This window comes from Rutidosis leptorrhynchoides, chromosome 3 (genome assembly GCF_046630445.1).
Source record: "Rutidosis leptorrhynchoides isolate AG116_Rl617_1_P2 chromosome 3, CSIRO_AGI_Rlap_v1, whole genome shotgun sequence".
NCBI lineage: Eukaryota > Viridiplantae > Streptophyta > Magnoliopsida > Asterales > Asteraceae > Rutidosis > Rutidosis leptorrhynchoides.
This window is the reverse complement of record NC_092335.1, coordinates 14,837,100-14,858,979: the sequence shown is the minus strand read 5'-3', so window position 1 is coordinate 14,858,979 and position 21,880 is coordinate 14,837,100. Positions and strand designations below refer to the sequence as shown.

General features: G+C 32.9%; 2 protein-coding genes across 2 annotated transcripts; both read left to right on the top strand.

Moving 5' to 3' along the window:
• Positions 1–7,339: 7,339 nt before the first annotated feature.
• On the top strand, positions 7,340–12,916 carry LOC139895769 (phosphoinositide phospholipase C 6-like). The gene is made up of 9 exons (XM_071878306.1): positions 7,340–7,757; positions 10,795–10,988; positions 11,068–11,203; positions 11,283–11,468; positions 11,596–11,876; positions 11,964–12,081; positions 12,166–12,318; positions 12,385–12,471; positions 12,563–12,916. The coding sequence occupies exons 1-9, from the start codon at positions 7,437–7,439 to the stop codon at positions 12,854–12,856; spliced, it is 1,770 nt and encodes a 589-aa protein (XP_071734407.1). The 5' UTR covers positions 7,340–7,436; the 3' UTR covers positions 12,857–12,916.
• A 1,202-nt stretch (positions 12,917–14,118) lies between these two features.
• On the top strand, positions 14,119–19,304 carry LOC139895768 (NF-X1-type zinc finger protein NFXL2). The gene is made up of 13 exons (XM_071878305.1): positions 14,119–15,253; positions 15,350–15,463; positions 15,555–15,610; positions 15,777–15,843; positions 16,080–16,172; positions 16,286–16,371; positions 16,454–16,619; positions 16,707–16,844; positions 16,925–17,115; positions 17,470–17,551; positions 17,675–17,881; positions 17,969–18,058; positions 19,069–19,304. Exons 1-13 carry the CDS (start codon positions 14,141–14,143, stop codon positions 19,225–19,227), a joined length of 2,562 nt encoding a protein of 853 aa, XP_071734406.1. The 5' UTR covers positions 14,119–14,140; the 3' UTR covers positions 19,228–19,304.
• Positions 19,305–21,880: the final 2,576 nt, after the last annotated feature.

The following is a 21,880-nucleotide window of genomic DNA, read 5'->3' as shown; positions in this document are numbered from 1 at the left end:
ATATATATATATATATATATATATATATATATATATATAGGGAGAGGATCCAGTGAGAACTTTTTTAGTGTGAGATCTCTAGGAACTCCAAAAAACACCTAAATACACTTAAATTCGAGAAAAAAGAGGAATTCGAGCAAAAATACAAAACGCGGACGAACAAAAAATTCATAGTCGAGCAAAAAAAAAATTATTTTTTTTTTGGTAGAACCATTTTTTGTTCGAATATCAAATTTTTTGCCCGACTACCTATATGTTCTACATTTTTTTGTTCGAATGTGACGCCCCGTCCAAATCCATATGGACGATTACATTACAGTTGATTACATCGCGAGGTACTTGACCTCTATATGATACATTTTACAAACATTGCATTCGTTTTTTAAAAGACAAACTTTCATTTCATCGAAAGTTGACGGCATGCATACCATTTCATAATATATTCAAACTATAAATGACTTAATAATATTCTTGATGAACTCAACGACTCGAATGCACCGTCTTTTAAAATATGTCATGAATGACTCCAAGTAATATCTCTAAAATGAGCAAATGCACAGCGTAAGATTTCTTTCATACCTGAGAATAAACATGCTTTCAAGTGTCAACCAAAAGGTTGGTGAGTTCATTAGTTTATCATAATCGATCATTTCCATAATTTTAACAGACCACGAGATTTTCATTTTCGTTGCTCATAAATATACGTCCCATACATAGAGACAAAAATCATTCATATGGATTGAACACCTGATAACCGACATTCACAAGATGCATATAGTCATAATAATAATGGTAATATTAATAATAAAAATAATAATGAAAGTAATGAGATTATGATCACCCTTTTCCTAATTGTATTATATCTATATCATAATCATAATTATAACCATATTATTATATTATTATAATCACGATTTTAATGACATATTCATGAGCATATTTTACTTTCATTTTATCAGTATCCATATCTTAAAATCTCGATATTTAGATCATAATCAAAATCACAATCTTTTAGAGTGTTATTATCATGTAAGAGTTTATGTTTGTAAATTTATTATAACCACAATTTACTTCATTTATTTATAGTATAACTAGCATATTTTAACTCTTAAAGTTTATGTTTATACCGTATCATCTCATGTCATCCTTTATCATCATCAAGGCATCAATATTCTTATGTCATCATCATCATAAACTAACATATGATCACCCTAATCATAATCGTATCATAATCTACATATCATGATTACCATTATCAATAACCCGTCATCATCATAGGTTGTTTTGTGAATTAGCTAGGAACGCAATATTGCAGCAGCCCAATCAGTAAAGCCTAAACAGGCTCTCAGCCCAAAGTCACATGGTGGTTTACGGCCCAATGACACAAAGTGATTTAAGGCCCACTTTAAAATATGATCATGGAAGTCCAAAAGTAGTTCAGTTAGGCAGTCCCAATTCAAGTTTTGCACCGCTAGATTTAGGATAGATAAACTAAGTGAGTGGAATTGGGAATCCAAGATTACGTCACCATCTTGACCCATCCTCCATTCTTCTTTTAATCGTGAAAGGCAACAAATCAATCATTCACTTTTCTATAATTTAGACAGGAAATTGCAGCACAAACAATAAGTTTCATTTAATTAAAGGAACGTACAGGGTTTATCAAGTTGCAGCAGAAAACGATGGTAGTGATCACGAGTTATTGAACCTAGACTGCACAACGTTTGATGCTGGTTTAGTGTGGTGGAATTGCGGCTCAATAGTGGCAGTTTAGTGAGGAGATTAATTACTAACAAATTTGAAACAAATAAGGATGAGCAACAGGAGGTGGCTTGCAGCAACATCATGTTTCGGAGGTAGGTTTGTATTAGAAATATAAATGGATCGAATAGTGGCAGTTGTAATTATGATTATGGGTTGATGATGCTCATATGTATATATATTTATATGTAGAAGTGGGTTGTTGTTATCGTTGTTGGACAGGAAACATATTAAAATTATGTCGCGAGTGGTGGTGTTTATATATGTATGGGTTTGTTTGATAGTTTTTTGAAATAAATAGCAACAACCTTGTAGTAGTAAAGAATGATAGTAGTGGTTCGAGCATACCAGTATACAATAAAGATTTGGTGGTCTTTGTTCATTGAGTAAGAGATAACGGTATTGGTGGTCTTGTGGTGTTTGATTTGAACATAACAGGAAACAACAAGCTGATGCAGTAGCAGCTGAAAACAGGAAGTGAATAGCAGCAAAAACAGTTCGGTGGTTGAGGATTAGCAACGGGTTTCAACAGTAATTGGAGAGGGAGAGAGATGAGAGAGAGAGTGGTAGTTCTGTGGGTCGTGTTTGAAGAAAACAGAAAGCTGTAGCAGTGAGCAACATAGATGAGCACTTTATCAATGGTTAAATGAGTGATGATGGGTTGTCGTGATGAGTTTGTTTTTGGTTATCGTGAAGGAACCTTAGCAACAACTACGTAGTAGGTGGTGGTTAGGGTTGTTAGTGAGAGAAAGAGAGATATAGAAAGATTCAAGGTGGTCACATGGTGGTCTGCGGTTGATGGTGGTCCGGAGTCCGGTGGTGAAATAGGTCGAACACAAAAATGATGGAAGGTGGTTTGAAGAACAATATGGTGGTAATATGGATGTTGGTTTATTTGTGGGTTTATGATGAGAATCAAAGATAATATAAAGTGGTCTCGTTGTTGCTCCATGATGAACAGGAAAACAGACGAAACGATGGTAGTTTGGTTGCTCACGATGGGTGGTGAGATGGTGAAGGTGGTGTTTACTAGCGAAGTAATGAAAGAAAGAGAAAGATGGTTATTGTTCTTTAAGATGCAAGATAGTGTAGATATATATAAATTCAGATATATCTCTCTTGCATATCATCTATCTATGTTGTATTATTAATCACATTTTTAGTGGCAAACATGGGTAGGGTTTGGTGTCACGGGTATTCTAGCAGAATTAGATATCATATAGATATCACTCACCACTTGGATTATTATAAAGTAATAAAGGAAACGTGTAGCTAAATAAATATTTAATTAATTAATGGAGCCATCGAATTTGTGTATAGCAAATTGGTTATTTGGGATTGATGTGCATAGCATCACTATTCACTAACAAACGAGCAATGGGTAAAAGTCACGGAGTATATAGTACAGAGTAATTATTAATATTAATGTTAGTAGTACATGAAAGTCGATGTAATACAGTGTTTGATGTAACATGTGCTATTTGAAGTTAATTACGGACGTGCATCTTAATTGGCTATTTTATTCTTGTAAATTTTGCTAGATTGACAAGTATTTTGTAGCAAATAACATTTAGACAAATAAAATACTTAAAATTGATATAATCTAATTATGGACGAATGTTTATTTTCAACTTCACGTAAATTCAAATTTAAACGTGTTTATTATTAATCGAGATGTCAAACGATTATTACAATCATTTAATATATATATATATATATGTATATGTATATATATATATATATATATATATATATATATATATATATATATATATTAATATATCTTATTTATATATATAGATATGTTTTAATAATAATATCATATATTATGTTATTTTAATTTACATATTTAATTTTAATAACAATGACATATAATATTTAAAGTTATATTTTCAAATTATTATATTTATATATACATATATATTTAATTACACACAAATCTATTTACAATTATTTATTCGTGAATCATCAGAATTAGTCGAAGGTCAATTGAATATATGAAACAGTTCAAATTTTTGAGACTCAGTTTAATAGACTTTGTTTATCGTGTCAAAATTGTGAAATCGTATCGTGAGTTTGGTTTAAAATTAGTCAAAAATTTTCGGGTCACTACATCGAATACAAAAATGTAGAACACATTTTTTGTTCTAATTCAAAAATTTTTGTTCGAATTTCTTTTTTTTTGTTCGGCCGTGTTTTTTTTCGACTTTCCCATTTTTTGTTCGACTACCCCATTTTTTGCTCGAATTCTCCCTTTTTTGTTCGGCCGTGTCTCATTTTTGCTCGAATTTCCCTTTTTTGCTCGAATTTCAGTGTATTTTTGAGTTCTCAGGGTTCTCACACCAAAAAAGTTCTCATTTGATCCCTCTACTATATATATATATATATATATATATATATATATATATATATATATATATATATACATATACATATAGTCATAATCAAGAGGGAAACACTTTTTTGGGAGAAGTGGAGGAATTAATTTTGTTTTTTAATTTTGGTTTTTTCGATTTTTTTAGACATCAAAACTAGGTAAAAATATGAACATTTAAAAAAGACACTTTAAGACAAATATTATTATTTTGGCGGTAAAACGCTCGAAAAAAAATGAAAACATTCAACGCATTGAATGTTTTGATTATGAGTTTATTTGCGTCGTTTTGTTTTCATCTTGTGTGAAGTGTTTTTTTCGAAATTTAGACCGATTTAGAGTTTAGAGTTTAGGGTTTAGTGTTTTGGGTTTAGTCCCTAAACCCAAAACCCTAAACTCTAAACTCTAAACTCTAAACCGTTCGTGTTAAAATATTCAATCTAAACCCTAATTTTTAAATCCAAAACCCTAATTTCTAAACCCTAATAGCTAAACCCTAATTTTTAACCCTCTAATTTTTAAACCCTAGTTTCTAACCCCTTAAAAAACTTAGAATCAAAACATTCAAATGCATTGAATGTTTTCATTTTTTTCTTCGAGCGTTTTACCGCCAAAATAATAACATTCACCACAAAGTGTCTTTTTTAAATGTTCATATTTTCATGTGATCTTGATGACTGAAAAAAATTCGAAATAAACGAAAAAAAATTACTTCCCCCCCAAAAAGGATTTTTTTGCTCAGTTGGTCCCTCTATTATACCCCAAATCGCTAGTTTGGTTCCTCGGTTTTTAATTTGGCAATCAGTGTCCCTGAATTATTTTAATTTTGCAATTGGAGTCCCTCCGTCAACTTTCTGTTAAAAATGTTCGTTAACCATGTCATGTGCAATGCATGTGAGGGTAAAATCGTCTTTTTACTAAAAATAAGGGACCACCGGCGCAAAAATATCTTAACTAAAAATGAGGAACCACTGGCGCAAAATAACTTATAATGTTTATATTTTTATTTTATAAATTTATATAAACAGGAATCTATAAATTATTATTATTATTATTATTATTATTATTATTATTATTATTATTATTATTATTATTATTATTATTATTATTATGCGTGTATTATATTATTATTATTATTATTATTATTATTATTATTATTATTATTATTATTATTATTATTATTATTATTATTATTATTATTGATTAAATAATTGTGAGTATTATAAATAAGAGTAGATTATGGAGCTTGTTGGTATTTTTTTAGTTAAGCAATTAGTCATTTACTTTGAAACATACATAAATTTTAAGGTTGATACTTAATTTAAAACTAATGAAATATTACTATGCTGTAAAAAAATTAAATATAAAAGGCATATAACCTTTTCAAAATCTTGTCTTGGTATTGATTTGTGGTGTAAAGAAAAATTCTAACGTTGAGTGTTTTTAATCATAGTTTTACGGAGTATGTTTAAGAAAATTATTTATACATAGTTGTATTAAAAAGGTGGAAATTTGGTTATTAAATCATTTGAATGGATCTCGAAACGTTCAAGAAAAATCAACCTAGATTGAAATCAATGGCTTGTAAACCCAAAATCGTTTGTTGATTGAGACTGATTGCAAAGGCTGGAAAATTTTTGTCCTGCTCCCAGTTTGTTTCCAAATGATGTAGCACATTGTTTAAATGTGATAGGCATCTGTTTGTTTTTTAGATCCAGTTGTTTGGAAATGGTATGCTATCCTGATCTTGTACCTTTATGTTTTAATTAATAAATTTGCTTTTTAAAAGAAAAAAAAAAAGTAAGTTATAAACTAATTACGCATATTTAAAATCATAAAGATAGCGACTATTTTTTCTAAAGTCAAAGTTCAATCGATAATAATAATAATAATAATAATAATAATAATAATAATAATAATAATAATAATAATAATAATAATAATAATAATTTATAGATTCCTGTTTATATAAATTTATAAAATAAAAATATAAACATTATAAGTTTTTTTGCGCCAGTGGTCCCTCATTTTTAGTTAAGATATTTTTGCGCCGGTGGTCCCTTGTTTTTAGTAAAAAGACGATTTTACCCTCACATGCATTGCACATGACAGGGTTAACGGACATTTTTAACAAAAAGTTGACGGAGGGACTCCAATTGCAAAATTAAAATAATTCAGGGACACTGATTGCCAAATTAAAAACCGAGGGACCAAACTAGCGATTTGGGGTATAATAGAGGGACCAACTGAGCAAAAAAGTCCCAAAAAGTGCTTCCTTCTTGATTATATATATATATATATATATATATATATATATATATATATATATATATATATATATATATATATATATATATATATATATATATATATATATATATATACGAGGGAACCAAGGGTGAGAGAGAACCCAGTGAACCAACACATATTAAACTTCGATCTGCAGACTGAACCCAACCAGATTGAACTCAATTTGTACACAGATTGAGCTCAATCTGTGTACATATTGAGCTCAATCTGTGTACAGATTGAACCCAATCTGTTGCAGATTGAAGTTGCAGAACAACGTACAAAATTAGGTGCATTTAGTAGATGCATCTCACAAAAGTTAAGTCATGACCAAAATTAAAAACGCAGATATGTTAGTATTCATCTCATGAATCTATCTGCAAAGTTTAAGATTCTAACTATCAGATTCGAGCTCGAATTTGTGAGTCAAATATTTGGAGAAAAAAGTCAACAATTTCTTCATGATTCAAATTCATAATCTATATAATGTTTCAGCTTAAATTGGCGATTGATGAGCATTAGATGCAACATTTTAAACAACTTTCATGTTAGAATCATCATCTAAAACGCCTTGAATTGATGAATTGAATTTTTGAGTTCGTAATTTAGAATGCTACAATGTATTTCATTTGGTTCCGTGAGTTCCCTCTGGATCCTTTTCAATATATATAATAAAAAATTTAAGCAAGACAAAAAAAAAAAAAAAAAAAAAAAAAAAAAACAAACAGAATCTCATAAAAAATGTAGTCGCACACCTTATATGCTCTCTAGATCTTCAAAAACCTTAACTATGTCACCCACCTCACGTTCTCACTTATTTATCTTTCTTGTCGTCTTCTAAACGTGAACAACAAACTCATTTCTTTTCTAATTTATTTTTTGATTTTATTAATTTACTACGAGTAATCACTTTCACATTCTTGACAAATACAAGTCAACTCTCATATATCATCATCGTCATTGACCATGTACATAAACCAACAACAAGAACATCAACAAAAAAGAGAAGAAAATGAAGAAGAACTATCATAACTACAAGATAGCTTTTATGATCAACAGGAAGTTCAAAAGTTCCGAACGAAAACCACCTCCGGACGTTATTGATGTCTTCAGTTTGTGCACCGACGGAGGATCGGAAATGTCGCCGGATCATTTTCTCCGGTTCTTGATTCAGTTTCAGGGAGAAGAAGGGATTACAATTGATGATGCTAAACGAATAATGGAGCAAGTGCTGCATCATATCAGACCCAAGTTTACTTCTTGTTGTTTTAGTCTTGATGATTTTTTTGAATACATATTTCTTGATGATCTTAATGGCCCTATTAATACTCAGGTTTGTCAATCATTTAACTTACGATTTTGATACGATCATTTCAGATATTTATTTTTAACACTTATAATTCTTAGTTAAATTTATGTTTGACCTACAATTTGTCAACATTTGAGGTTGCTTTTTACCTATTTAGGTATTTCTACTAATGATGTTTTGGTCATACGAAGATTTCATCCTTGTCCCTAATGTTTTATTTTCTTATCCTAACCCTTAATGTTACAATATAGTTTCATTTTCGACCCCAAGATTAACTGCCGTTTACTCCTGCCGTTTAGGGCCTGTCACGTGCTAAACAAGTTGAGGGTAATTCAGTACTTTTGCGTGTATATTTAATTATATTAATTATATAGTCTATTTATTTATATACGTATATATATTATAATTATATACACCTAGTTTCAATCGTAAAAACCTGTAACTTCATTCGTCCCCTTTCTAAACCCTAGTTCCCAAATTTCAATCGTCAATTCTAAAACCCTAGTTCCAAAATTACAAAAATGGTTAATTGTTGGTGTGGTAGAGAATCCGTTCTTCGCGTATCAAAGACTTCGAAAAACCCTGGAAGAAGATTTTATGGAAAGAAATATTGAAGTATTTATCATTTATGATAATTTGTATCCAAATTGTTGTTAAACCCTATACAGTGTAAAATTGTTAGTTTCAAAACTGAATATATATCTAAATCTGTATGAGACGGACGAATAAGGTATTGGTGTTATTGCATATATTCATTTACGTGGCAGACGTCCCTTTTGCGCCTGAACGAGCCCAATATTGACGTATTAATCATTAATGATAATTTATAATTGCATAAAATGTTGTTAAACCCTAAACTATTTAATTTTTTAGATCAAAAACTGCATATATGTATAAATTTGTATGACACTGATTTATAGAGTATAGAGTATTGGTGTTATAGCATGTATTCTTTTATGGCAATTTTCAGGTCCGAACTGATTCTAGATTTTTTTCCAAGCTGTTTCAAAAGATCATCTAAGGTTTGATGAAGTACCTTGGCATACATTAGCCCCCGAGTCAAAAGATTTTACTTAAAGGTTATTCTATAAAGGATGTTTGGAAAAGAATTAATGCGGATCAAGCTTGGAGTATCTTTCTTTCTGTTTATTAATGACACTATATGATTATTTGCATAATTTTTTATATGGTTAATTGCTATTTAAGCTATCCAGTTTATAAAAAAATAGATATCATCCATGATTAGCTTATGCAAAATAAATACGGAGTCCTAACCAGTGGTGGCAATTTGGTTAGATTTGAAAACGGTTCAAAATGAGTGGTTTGGGGCGACCCACTAACTGGATGATAATTATTTTCGGCTCTCATCTTCTTGGAGGATAATTCAATAATACTTTCGTCGATTAGGTTTGTTTTGGTTTAATAATACTTTGTTGGAGGTATATTTCAAGAATCAATTGGTTACATACGGTTCTCATCATCTTGGAGGCATACTTTATTGTATGATAGCTTGAAGTACGGTTAAAATCGATAAGAAGTCAATATGAAGACCTAGGCTGCTAGTATTAAATACCCAACACAATACTGAGTTGTTGCATTGAATACCCGCCATCGTTTGTACATTCTTGACCTTTGTTGCCGTTGTGACTGTTAATACTTCACTGGGAACTACCATACGTGTTTGCGCAGTTTGTGGCAGTAATAGGGCATATAATTGTTTAATGTCAAAATGACCAAACTATCCTCCTATGTTACAAACTAATGGAGCTGAGTTTACAGATGTTAGAGGTGGGGGCCAAAATGAAACCAAGTTAAAACTTTAAGGGTTGGCATGGCAATAAAAAAGTTTAGGGTCTAGGATGAAAAAAATGGTAAACTTTAGGGACCTTTGACGTAGTTAAGTCAAAAAGGAAAATAGTTCATATATGATGGTTACTAAAATGGTCAATTTCATGTCCCCTGCAACATGAACCATTGCCCTTTGTTCTATGATTATTGGCAAATGTAAACGGATAAGATTTTACCTGTTTAGATTACTCGTGAGGAGTAAGTAATTAGTCAGATGTATGTGGCCTAAATGGATGATTTTACGTGTTCAGATTACTAGTGAGTAGTGGCGGATCCAGGAATTTTTTTCACCGGGGGCGAAATTTTTTTCTAAACGTAGAGATTTTTTTGGGGCAAAATATGGAGGTTTGGGGCAAAATATAGTGGTTTTTGAGCAAAATTTAGAGATTTTTGGGCAAAATACTAAGATTTTGCGGCAAAATATGAAGGTTTGGGGACACAATATGAAGGGTTTGGAGCAAAAAAAAAAATTTCCACCGGGGTCAAAATCGAAAAACCGAAAAAATTTACACTAAAAATTGCAAATCCACTGGGGGCGGGCGACCCACCCTGACCCTTCATAGGTCCGCCCCTGCTAGTGAGGATAAGTATTTTTATTTACATGTACGCGGTCTGATCGGATTATCCGTGATTGAGTTCGCTCCTTTACCCAAGATATGATACTAGCTAGGTTTACCTCTTGTGATGGTAACCAACAATTTTTTTTTCTTTTTTTTTTTGTTGTTGTTGTTGTGATAATTATGTTATAATCGATAAACGGGTTAGCGGATATGGTTTTTCTTGTTTTAATTAATCCGAGGAGGGGAGTACTTTTCTTTAGTTGTACGCAACCGGTACTCTATGACTGTTTCTGACTCTTTCCGTGACCATGCTCTAGTGATACCTTTGCTTAATGTTTGAATGAACATAATCATAGATTATGCTTTAAATTATCTGAATACTTGATCAATAGTAAATAGTTAGTTTAACATAATTTGAGAGTTTTTCATTTATATTGCACAAACCAAGTCTACATTTTCTCCACATATATGTCAAACACTCTTGACATTCTATTCTCACCGCATTGAAACAAACACATTTTGCTAGAGCTGATTTAGTATAACAGATTAACAGATTAACAGATTATATGGTTGTGATTGTCCGGTATCAATTAATCACTTTCAAAATGAATGTACGTACGCTCAAGTACCTCCTATAACATGTGTTGTTTCAGGTGCACCATGATATGACTGCCCCTTTGCAACATTATTTCATATATACGGGTCATAACTCGTACCTTACTGGAAATCAGCTAAATAGTGAATGTAGCGAAGTACCAATCATAAAAGCTCTTCACAGTGGTGTGAGAGTAATCGAGCTAGATTTATGGCCAAGTGGAAAACACGGCGTACATGTTCTTCATGGCTGGTATGTTCATGTACTTTTTTTTCCCTTTTGGTTCCTTTTACAAGTATTATTATTTTTTGTATAATGTTCATGCAAATAGGACTATGACAACACCAGTAATGCTTGACAAATGTTTGAAGTCCATTAAAGAACATGCTTTTACGAAATCCCCGTATCCAGTAATCATCACTTTAGAGGATCATCTTACACCAAATCTTCAAGCTAAAGTTGCAGTGGTTAGTCTTTTAGCATCTTTCTTCTTTTAAAACAGTAAAAGTAAATAATATAATATTTACAGATTTCTATGGATTTTAGATGGTAACGGAAATATTTGGAGATATGCTGTACATCCCAAAAACAGGAGACCAAGATGAATTCCCTTCACCTGATTCGTTAAAGAAACGGATCATTCTTTCAACAAAACCGCCAAAAGAATGTCTTGAATCTAAACTCGAAGAAGAATTTTTCAATGGAGATGCGACAACGCCCAACGGTAAAAATGTAAAGCCAACTAATGCAAAGGTGAGCTAACCATACTGCTTGATATTTCTAAAAATCTTTTGTGTGTGTGTGTGTGTGTGTGTGTGTGTGTGTGTTTGTGTGTGTTAACTTTGGTTCTTTAAAACAGATCAATAATGACCACAGCAACAAAGTGTCCACCATAAATCAAGATTTGTCATCGATGCTTCGCATGGATGAGTTTGAAGATGAATATGAAGATTTTGAGGATGAGAAATCAGGACAAAAATTACCACCTGAATACATTGAACTCATTGGAATTCATGCAGCTAAAGCGAAGAAAGGGTTAAGTAAGGCATTAACGGTTGCATCAGGGAAAGGTAAACGTCTTAGTTTGAGTGAACAAACTCTTGAAAAGGCTGTATCTCTTCATGGAACCGATTTAGTCAGGTAATCGCTAAACTCCCCTTCTATATTCTTGTTTAACAAAAACATAATCTTAAAGTGTCTAAGTAACAAAGTATATGCCTGTAATAGGTTTACTCAAAAGAATATTCTTAGAGTTTTCCCAAAGGGAACGCGGGTTAGGTCCACGAATTTTAAACCAATCGCTGCGTGGATGCATGGTGCTCAGATGGTTGCGTCCAACATGCAGGTCAGTTTTGAAGTGGAAATCGTTTATTATAACTGTTAGTAGTTGTAAAATGATCTTAAAGCATAAGTTCTTTTTTATGAATAGGGGTATGGAAGATCATTATGGATGACACATGGAATGTTTCGATCTAACGGAGGGTGTGGTTATGTTAAGAAGCCCGAGTTTCTTATGAGCAGAGGTCCTAATAACGAGGTGTTTGATCCAAAAACCGCATTAGATGTTAAGAAAACTTTAAAGGTCAGTAAAGCTTGTCCCTTTTATGATATGGAGTTCGATTTTATGACACATATTGTATGATTTTAGGTGAAAGTATATATGGGTGATGGTTGGCGTACAGATTTTAGCAAGACTCATTTTGATCTATTTTCACCTCCAGATTTCTACACAAAGGTTAGTTAAGCAACTTCAGAAGAAATTTTTTTTTGACTTTGAAGTCAAATGTATCACCTTCAAATTTACAATGATGACATTTTTTCGACAGCTGTATATGGTTGGAGTACCTGCAGATGTTAAGAAGAAGAAAACAAGAGTAATTGATGATAAATGGATACCTGTATGGAATGAAGAGTTTACATTTAAGTTGACAGTCCCAGAATTGGCGTTACTAAAGATTGTTGTAAGAGAACATGATGTTTCAGATAAGGATGATTTTGGTGGTCAGACATGTTTGCCTGTGTCCGAGTTGAGAACTGGGATTCGAACTGTTCCTCTACATAACAAAAAAGGAGAAAAATTTGAGCATGTTAAGCTTCTTATGCGGTTCACCTTTGAATAAACCAACTCTAGTAGCTAACTTGTTTGTTGTTGTCATTTGAGCCTTTTGGTTCTCATTGCAGCTAGACATAGACTGTCAAATGAGAACGCTTAGTGTTAGGACTTCTATAGTGAATTTGATCAATGTATGAAACACGCATATTTAATCTTATGATTCCCGAATTTATTTGTATGAGTGCTTAAAATCAAAGTTGTTATAACTTTGATCCCAGTCATACAATATTACAGTAATCAACTAACACCATGTAGATCATCCATGAGATCTTTAATCTTTTCAATCATAAATCATAAGATCAAGATTGGATCAAAGATTTTTTTTCAACGACTATAAAACGTTAGAAAAATATACATATGTTTCTCCTCATATCCAATGTAGGACACGGATTACTAAACTATCTCCAACAATCACCTCTTAATAGATTGACGTTTATAGGTATTAAAACAATATAATGAGAGTATTGACTATAAAGAGTTGACCAATTACTCCGTTACAAAATATGTTAGGATCGTCAGCAAATATATAAACAATAGTGTAACCATAACGAGTTGACAATTATTTGAGAATAACACTTTGCAACGGTTGTTTTGAAAATTTTTAATTCTATTGATTACGCTATCATAATATTATATATTATAAGTATTGAAAAAATTAATATTTATAGGGGCTCTTTTTAAGTTTTGAACAGGGCTCCGAAATTAACCAGACAACCGTGGTTAGAGATAATCAGTTTAGCGTTCCACATAGGAAGTTGAATGAAAATTATGTATGCATATAAACACTTGGTAACCTCCATATATCAATTTTAGAGTAGTAAGTTACTCTTGAGCTTATGGAAAGTTCAAAATTGTAGACGTGATTGTATGGTTGTTAGCAAGGTTGCAAAACACGTGAGACGGGGTTGAGACGGTCACCCATGATATAATACATAAAATTCAAACTAAAATACTACAAATTTGACCGATTTTACCGACTTTCTAGATTTTTCGAATTTTGAGAGATTTGACCTATTTTTTTTTCAACTTTGACCCGAATTTTGACTGTTAACTGTCATAATAAACGATTTTCTTTAAGACGGTGCTGTCTAATCAACAAACCGTCGCCACGGGCGTCGCAACGGCTCGAGACGGCGTGTTTTGCAATAGTAATTCTGTTTTAATTTAGCTTTTTGTATTGTAATTAAAAACTGCATCTTGATTACCCTGCGTGGATCAACCAAACTTTGATAATAAGCCCATCACGATCACAGAATACAAAACTCACTGTCACTTCCCAGCAATCCCAAAAATGAAATCAGCCACCGTAAACCACCGCCATCCACCACCCACTCACCCTTCCGATTCCGACACATCCGAGTCAGACTCACCCAAACCCCTTCACCACACCGATTTCTCCAACACAATCTTCCAATCATACATCCAAATCTCCGGTCTTGAATCCCCTGATCTCACCAAGATCCAATCTTTCTTAACCTCATCACGTTCCGGTGCACTTTCTTGTCTCATATGTCTCGAACGCATTCGACCAACTGACCCGACTTGGTCTTGTTCTTCCCGTTGCTTCGCCGTCTTCCATCTTTTATGCATCCAATCATGGGCCCGCCAATCTTCCGATCTATCATCTCTACGTGCCGCCACGCGCGGTGCAGAGGATCACACGTCCACCTGGAACTGCCCTAAATGTCGTATTGAGTTCCCCAAAACCCTAATCCCAAAAACTTATACTTGTTTCTGTGGTAAAGTTGAAAACCCATCTCATGATCCATGGGTTTTACCTCATTCTTGCGGTGAAATTTGTGATAGGAATTTGAAATATGATTGTGGGCATAAATGTTTGCTGTTATGTCACCCGGGTCCTTGCCCGGCTTGCCCGAAACTCGTTAAAGCCCGGTGCTTTTGTGGTGGTGTTGAAGATGTTAAAAGATGTGGGTTTAAGGACTACTCTTGTAATAAAATTTGTTCAAAATTGTTAGATTGTAAAGTGCATTGTTGTGTTGAGATCTGTCATGATGGCGAGTGTCCACCATGTAAGGCTAAATCAGTTTACAAATGTCGTTGTGGGAAATCGAAAGAGGAAAAAGAGTGCTGTGAGAGGGATTTTAGATGTGATGTTCCTTGTAAAAAGTTGCTTGATTGTAAGAAACATGTGTGTGAAAAAGGGTGCCATGTGGGTGAATGCGGTGAGTGCCCGTTGCAAGGGAAACGAACGTGCCCATGTGGCAAACGGGTTTACGAAGGAATGGCGTGTGATGTCGTGTTGCCTTCATGTGGTGGGACCTGTGATAAGAAATTGCAATGTGGGATTCATAGGTGTCCTGAGCGATGTCATCGTGGTTTGTGTGTTGAAAGTTGTAGAATTGTTGTTACAAAGTCTTGTAAATGTGGGAGCTTGAAGAAACAGGTATGAAGTTGATTGCTTTTTCGATGTTTTGCTATATATTTATTTGGATATATGCTTATTTAGTGGAGAATATGAATATGAATTGAATTAGAATAGGTTCCTTGTTATCAAGATGTAGTATGTGAACGAAAATGCCAACGAGTGAGAGATTGTGGGCGCCATGCTTGTAAACGCCGATGTTGTGATGGTGATTGTCCTCCTTGTTCAGAGGTATACCTTATGGTAGTATTTACATATATGTGGTTTTCTTGATAATATTCTATATCAAGTATAATTTTTAATAATTTGGCAATATTGTTAGATATGTGATAAGAAGTTAAGATGCAAGAATCACAAATGCCCTTCTCCTTGCCACAGGTAGCTTGTTTTAACATAACAGTTTACTTTTGCTAATGAGAATTTATGTCTAAATTTCAGCTTTCGTAGTAATTAGCTTAGTATTTTTTGGCTAGATGTGTTTTCTATTATGATTCTCAGAAAATTTAGGTTCTAAAAGGGTAATGACTTTGTTTTGTTCTTATAGAGGTGCTTGTGCTCCATGTCCGATAATGGTGACCATTTCATGTTTTTGTGGTGAGACGCACTTTGAGGTGAGTCATTAGGTATATTAATTGTAATAAGTAATTAAGTATTTAATATCGTTATAGCTTTCAGTTTTGATGACTCAAAGACAAAAAAGCTACGTTTTTTTTTAAAGAGCAATCACTTTATGCTAGTTAGTAGTTATGTTTTACACAGAAATTTAGTATGCATTGCTATTGCGTGACTTTTCTAATATACCTTTTATGTTCACGATGTAAATAATATTTTTGGGAACATCTGTCAGGTTCCCTGTGGTACTGAAAAGGAGCAAAAACCAACTAAATGTTCTAAACGCTGTCATATAACCCCTTTATGCAGACACAAAACAATTACAAAGGTAAATAACTGCGTACCAAATTTCGTTTGATTGTTTAAAATATTTGAATTTGATTAGAAAGTTCTATCAATTCAGCCAACTTTACGAAGCATGTTTTTTTAATCTTTATACAGCCACATAAATGCCATTATGGAGCCTGCCCACCATGTCGTCTGGTTTGTAATGATGAATACCCATGTGGACATAATTGCAAACTAAGGTTTGACTTTTACTTGTGTTTTCAGTTCGATCATCTAGTATAATGTTGGTTACTTTATCATGATTTAATATGTTAAACACAGGTGTCATGGGCCTATACCTCCTCCTAATCCCGAGTTTACTTTAAAACCAAAGAAAAAGAAACATAATAATTATTCACCCGAAAGTACACCTGGTTCTGCATGCCCACCATGCCCAGAACTTGTTTGGAGATCATGTGTTGGTGAACATATTGGAGCCGAAAGAATGGTATAACTTTTCAACTTAATACCGTCGATATAAGCGTTTTAGAAGAAAGAAAAAAAAAAAAAACGATAACTTTATAATGTTATGCAGATGGTTTGCTCAAATAAGGCAAAATTTTCTTGTGATAATTACTGTGGAAACCTTTTGCCATGTGGCAATCATTTTTGTACTAAAACCTGCCACACCCTTAAGACTCAATGTGAAGAATGCAATCTACCTTGTCAACGGGTTAGACCTTGTTTTATTTTTAATTTATGTTTTCGTCTTAAAAAGGACCTCCTTTTTTGAAAATTGTGAATTGTTTTCAGGAGAGGGAACCTTTATGTCCACATTCATGTCCACTGAAATGTCATACTGAAGAATGTCCACCTTGCAAGGTGCTAATAAAACGTGCATGCCATTGTGGTGCTATGGTTCACGTTTTTGAGTGCTTATATTTCAACACCTTATCTGAAAAGGAGCAGATAGCTGCACGTTCGTGTGGCGGACCCTGCCACAAGTAATCAACCAATTCTTCTCTTCCTTAGAATATTTTTGTGTCATTTTTTTCCACTGTTGTAAAGTCGGTTGAGTCGGCTGATGCGTTGGTTTGGGGACTAGCCTGTCCCGTTCCGCCTAAAAACGGCTAAAAAGTCGGTTCAAAGTCTGACCGAGTCAGGTTGAGTCGGTCAAAGTTAGTCAATATTTTTAATATTTTTAAAAATTAGGTTTTGTACCCTGTATATCTATGTTTGAATGTCAATATTGATCAACCCCGACTCGTGACTCGAGACTCCTACAATCTTGTTTTTTCTATGCATTCAATATAAATTGTGTATTGATTTTTTTGGTCTGACTTATTATTTGTTTGCAGAAAACTGCCAAACTGCACACATTTGTGTCCAGAAACATGTCATATTGGTTCATGCCCATCGCCTGAAAAATGCTCCAAAAAGGTAATACCAATCCAGTATATTATGTTTCAATAGGTTGCATCACCATACATTTTTTATTTTGTCATCACAAGTTTTTAGTTTTGCCTGCTTGTATTGAATTATGTTATATTTCCCATACAACAGGTTGTAGTAAGATGTGGGTGCCAAACCTTAAAAAAAGAATGGTTGTGTCAACAACTACAAGCTGCATATCATGATAGTGGTCGTGATCCAAAAGATATAACTAAAAATCATTTTGGTGTTGGACTTCTTCAGTGCAATTCAGATTGCAAGAGTAAAATCAAAATTGATGATTCAGACTTGCACCTTCGCAAGCCTAAGGCTCCTGAGGTCAGACATTATTATGATTTATTTGAAATGAGAATGTAAAGAGACGATTTAAGACTAAATTTTGTAATCTTTGTGATTTTGTTTTAGAAAAAGGAGCCAGATGTGGAAAATCATGTACGAAAGCGTAAAAGAAGGAAAGATAAAGTACATCAAGATCTTGAAGTTTCAGCATTCCAGGTTAGTTTCTAGTTTTCAACTACCTAGACGTTGAAAATGGGTCAATTTGTTTTATCATCTCTAACGAGTCAAATGTGTAAGATAAGTACCTAACTAATATGGAAATGGGTCACCGTGTATATTTGATACATTTAAAATTATAATATAAAAGTTATTAGGTTAAGATTATTGTTGAATATGGTACATACATAAAGTTATAAGAACAGATAAATAAGAAATAAGAAGCTTAAAGCTCAAATTACTTATAGAGGTTGATTATGTGTCTCAAAAATTGCATTTGTTCGTTTCTCATTGTCCCATGTGAAGTCATTAGAGTATGGGGTCGGATTACTCGCCCTCCCGGGTAACCCGGATAGGGAAAACCTTTCTACCACTACCACTAAGTTTTTTTTTTAGTGTTCATTAGTTTCGCCCCTTCTCATACTGGGTTCAAGTTCCACAACTATTTGGTTAATATAATGTTTAATAAAATTAAAAGATTTGGTTGGTTAATAGCTTTAGTTTTTCACTAAATTTCGATAGTAAAGGCTTTCTTATATTAATATTAGATTATATTATATTTTTTATCATATAAGTCCTCAAAAAAGTACAAGTTTTGTACTTAAAATGTTTTGAATCAGACCCAATGACGACTTTATGTGTATTGTGGTTGTGTCTTTTTTTTTTTTTTTTTTCTCTTGTGACACCACTACTTCGCAATTTTTTTTTACAAAGTATCATTTAAATTGTATTTGTATGTATAGGACATCACTAAATTTAACTATTGGACCCCATATATTATTAGGATTTTAGGTTTTTTTTGAGGTAAATAGCCACTAAATATAATTATTCTACCTCAGGACCCCTATAAGTTTTGATCTTAGAATCACCGCCGATCAGACCTGTTTTGACCCATACAATTGGTATATGTTTTGACCTGAGACATTTTGACCCGTTACGACCTACCAACTATGTCAGCATGTGGCAATTCATGGACTCCGCTCACCATCATCTTTTCTGATATTCAACAGAAAATCATGGTCATTTTTCGGAAGATAGTACTGTTTGTGATCATTGTGATGACTTTGGTAGCAATGGCATATTTTGGTTACAAGGGACTGTTGTGGCTCAATGATTGGATGAACGAAATGGAAAAACAAAAACAGAGGAGGAGATATACAAGAATCTAAGCTTATAATCTTGATTTATTCCGAGACTTTACTGTATGTTTATTCACTTTTTATTATTATAGAATTAAAATAGAAATAGAAATAGAAATCATTACTTGAAGGATGTCTGAAATTTGTTTCATTTGTTTAAATATTAATTAACCCTTATATTATTTATATACTAAATGTGGTGGTGGTCATGTCTGTAGTTTTAGTTATATCGGAGTGTAGTTTTGAGTTTGCGTTTACATTACAAACGGCCTCTCAATTTCGGCTACATTTACACAACGACCCCTTGAGTTTACACTTTCTCAGGGGTTAAAAGTGTAAATATATAATTTTATTAAAATAAAAGACACTACCTCCACCCGAATTTATAACGGGCCCTATCTTCTCGCTCGGTGCGAGTTAAATTTTTTCGAGACTACCGTTCAATTACAAAAAATCTTACGAACCCAACGGGACTAACTATACGCGAAACGAACAAATTTTTTAAAAAACGCTAAACACAACTACAACCGGTATCTTCCTGCTCGCCACGAGTTAAATTTTTTCGACGTAAGCGTCAGACTCGAAATAATTTTATGAACAAAACGAAACTAACAATTTTGAAACGGACACTTTTTAAAAAACGCTTAACACAACGACAGCCCGTATCTTTCTGCTCGCCGCGAGTTAAATTTTTCCGACAGCACCGTTACACTCGAAAAAATATATTGAACAAAACAAAACTAACTACGTTCGAAACGGATACTTTTTAAAAAACGCTTAACACAACGACATATAAAACGGCGCTTAACACATGGACCGTGTTCCCCTCTGTAAATACACAACGCTACGTTAAATATGAATACGCAGCCAGAAAGCCCCCGCCGCAACGCGCGGGCCGGTCCGGGCTAGTTAATCATAAACACGTGTTATATAAACCCTTTGTATATGAGCTTTGATCTGATATAAAAATAGAAAATGATAATGGCCATTAAGGCGTCAGGACACTGGATTTTGACATTAGAGCACTCCGAGTTAATCCTGTAACAATTATGATAATGATTGGTCTTATAGGCAGTAATTTCGGAGTAGATGGCGTCTGAAAATTGTTAATCGCACTATATCGATATGAAACTTCACGGTAATAAGCCCAAATTAGCGAACATATTTCTCTTAACTAATATTGTAACTAGGTTGATCACATGGCCACATGATGTCTACTATATTTGCAACAAAATACATCTTCACACGATCATAAATATGAAAGTTGATTAATCACTGAACTATGTCAACACGACTAGAGGACTAGGGGAGTACTTAATTCTATTATTTATCATACTAATGTTTGAGTACTGGCTTAAAGGTATCCTCACCTAGTCTATGTATACGAAAACATATGTTTTACAAATGCTTTACATTAGTGTGATAAATAATACTAAGTACTCCCGGGGAAAAGGTAAATATGATAGAGGGTGATACAGTGTGATATGAAGTAGGTCTCACCTCTTTTTAATTATCATAGGAGTATTTTTTATTTAATTAATTAAATTGTAATTACTTTCATCTTTTTATGACTGGCCAGAGGGGCAGATCTTAGTGGAGACTGGGATGAGTGCCCGCCCCTGATCAACTAGTGTTTGTTTATACTGATTTTTAGGAATTTTATAGTTTGAGATGCGTTTTTTGATTTTTGAATAAGATGTACAGGGAAAATGAGGGGAAGAAGAATTGTAGGAGATGGAAAGATGAAAGAAAGAGAATTGTGTAGCTTTCTTTTTATATTTCTTTTTTTAATTGAAAAATAAAAGACGTAAAAGTTGTTTTACTCATTGATATGTCACTTTCATCTTGTCTTTTCTTACTTAATTTCATATTTATATTTATACTAGTGAAATGACCCGTGAAATCACGGGTTTGTTTAAACGAAACAGTTTATTGATATGTTTTAGGTATTACGTGAATGTAAATGTTAAATTCATTTAGTTTAATGAATCGTGGAACCACGGATTCTGACTAAAAAACTTTTCGTTGTTTTTACAAACATATTGATGTACTTACCTTAGTCGGAATAAATGAAAGTCGGAATAAATGAACTGCATTTATTCTCCCACCACTTTCTTTCAATTTTTATCACAATTACTATTTTACTTGTCATAAAAGCTTACATTACAACCTTTTATTTAAACATGTATTTCAAATACATATATAACGTAATTAATCTCTCTAAAGAGAACCCATATTTCACGGGTTTGTTAAAATAAAACATAGAAAAAAACTAATAAAATAAGCATCTTGCTAACAACAACCCATATGGTTATCGTTAGTGTGCTTTAAAGGGTTATGCTGAACATTTACTTACTGATTTGAAAGTGACACTTCTTAAATTGCACAGTTATTTTATACACGTTAACCCTAAGTACTGTCGTTAGTAAAATTCATAAAGTAATTGTTACTAAAACTTTATGAATAACATCATAACATAATATGATTGCGTTTGTTTCGATGAATGATATCAATTCTCATAATTAATGTAACACTTCCTTTTAACAACAATCTTTCATTTTAATTAAAAAATGTGTACATCAAACCTTCAAGCACAAATGTATATAGATCCTAGTAATGCAATATACTCATCCACTCATAAAAGAAAAATTATTTGCTTGTGACTATCTTTTAATAAAATCTG